Here is a 1747-nt window from a genome sequence, read left to right as displayed (position 1 = left end):
AATGACTCAATGCCTTGTCTTTCATTAGTTCCTTGCAGTAACAGTTCAAGAGAGCACCATACGTATACTTGTTCTTGGCTGGAGGAGGAAGACCACTGAAAAACTCTTCAGCCGCAACCACCCCTTTGGTCTTAGACACCAGACCTAATTGCAATGCACAATTATTCCAGGAAGAGTCCATTTTCCTCATCTCCATCCATTCCGTTATCTGCAATCATCATAAATAAACTTTAACCTACATCAAAATCACAAGAATAATTTAAATTGATATTTTATACCTCGAGTGCATGCTGAAATCTGTGATTCCTTCGGAGCTCCCGGACATATCTTTCGAGTTCTGCTGTTTCTATTGCTTTGCCTTTCATTATATGGTTGTCCAAAGTTTCCGACACGCTTCCTCCAGTCTTGCCCAACGCCGATAACATTTGATAGAGGTTTGGACTTTTAGCTGGACTCTCAGCCGCCGTGCAATGTCGCCGGAGTAGCCATCTTCCACCAGAAATCAGCCGACCGTGATTCATCTCCGTTGATCTGGGGTCGTGCCACAGCTGGTGCTGGTGCTATTTGTGTATTGTTATTGGATTCCTGAATAGGTTCTGTTAAGGTTTATCAAAATCCGCTATACGGCGTCGTTTCATTTGTCACTTGAAACAACAGGTAACCGATAACAATTTTGTGTACTCTAACTGAAGAGTGCACAGAAATAAGAAAAGGTTGGTATGGTAGAAAAAGAGTGAAAATAGATAAGTAAGAATTTTGTCACTAAGATAATTGATGTGATCAAATAAGTTTTTTAAAATTGATATATTTAAAACCAAAATTAAAATAATTTTTATATCAAAATAAAAAGTGTTAATTATTTTAAAAGATAAAAAAATGTTTAAATAATAAATTAAATTCATAAAAATACTAAAATTAAAATTTACTTATTTATTTTACTTAAAGTCAAAATTATAACATATCCAGTCTCGTAATGGCAAACCAAATTACATTATTTTCTTAATCTGTAGAAAAAAAAGCATCATTTCAGCTGGTATAGCAAACAAAGATTTATTTTACTAGGTGAAATTAGTCACATGAACAAAAGTCTTTTAATTTGGTTAAAAGTGAAAACTTCAAAAATTATTGTTCCAATATACCTTTCTTAACCTATCGTGATGTTTTTTTTTGGAAAAAAAAAATTAAATGGAGTCATCAAGTTCCAAAACCGATTTGGAAATGGTGACTCTAATGATATTAATCAAGATTGAAATATTGGTGCTAAAAGGTGATTTTAGATTACTTTTATTCAAAACTCTCACATCGTTTAAAAGTTAAGATTACAAATATTCTTCTTATTTAACCCATTGACGGTGTGGTAATTATGTCTACAAGCTTGAGGTCGGAGCAATTGTATATATCATGTGGTCCTATCAATAGATGTCCTTGTACTCTCTCTTGCTTTTTTAATTATTTCCAATGTTTTCTATATGTGTCCAAACCACCTTAACTATGTCAACAAGCTTGAGGTCGGATCTTTTATTTTTCTATTTTGTAAATTTAATATTTTAGTAGTGATGCTTACATTACTATTTGCTGAATTGTAATGGTTCCTGTGTTTACTGTGATCGAGTAATTAGATATAGTCTTAAAATGAGAGAATGTAGGTTTTGAATGTCAGCAATAAAGACAAAACTTGAGCATACCACAGGATATTGCATATAAATTGATTTTTGTTAATAAATGAGTCTTTCAACAAACCAATCCC

At 32.8% G+C, this 1747-nt stretch overlaps 1 protein-coding gene across 1 annotated transcript in view; it reads right to left on the bottom strand.

Annotated features, from left to right (window-relative positions):
• The window catches only part of LOC106770476 (pentatricopeptide repeat-containing protein At1g02370, mitochondrial-like), a 2305-nt gene extending 1639 nt beyond the window's left edge, over positions 1-666 (bottom strand). Inside the window, exons 1-2 of the mRNA XM_022784806.1 lie at positions 279-666; positions 7-208 (exon numbers count right to left, since the gene is read on the bottom strand). Of these exons, the coding sequence (XP_022640527.1) occupies positions 7-208; positions 279-521 (445 nt within the window). The 5' untranslated portion in view covers positions 522-666. The remainder of the gene's footprint in view (positions 1-6; positions 209-278) is intronic.
• Between the last annotated feature and the right edge of the window lie 1081 nt (positions 667-1747).

The sequence above is a fragment of the Vigna radiata genome, chromosome 8 (genome assembly GCF_000741045.1).
Source record: "Vigna radiata var. radiata cultivar VC1973A chromosome 8, Vradiata_ver6, whole genome shotgun sequence".
NCBI lineage: Eukaryota > Viridiplantae > Streptophyta > Magnoliopsida > Fabales > Fabaceae > Vigna > Vigna radiata.
The sequence above is the reverse complement of the archived record's forward strand: the minus strand, read 5'-3'. Positions and strand labels throughout refer to the sequence as shown.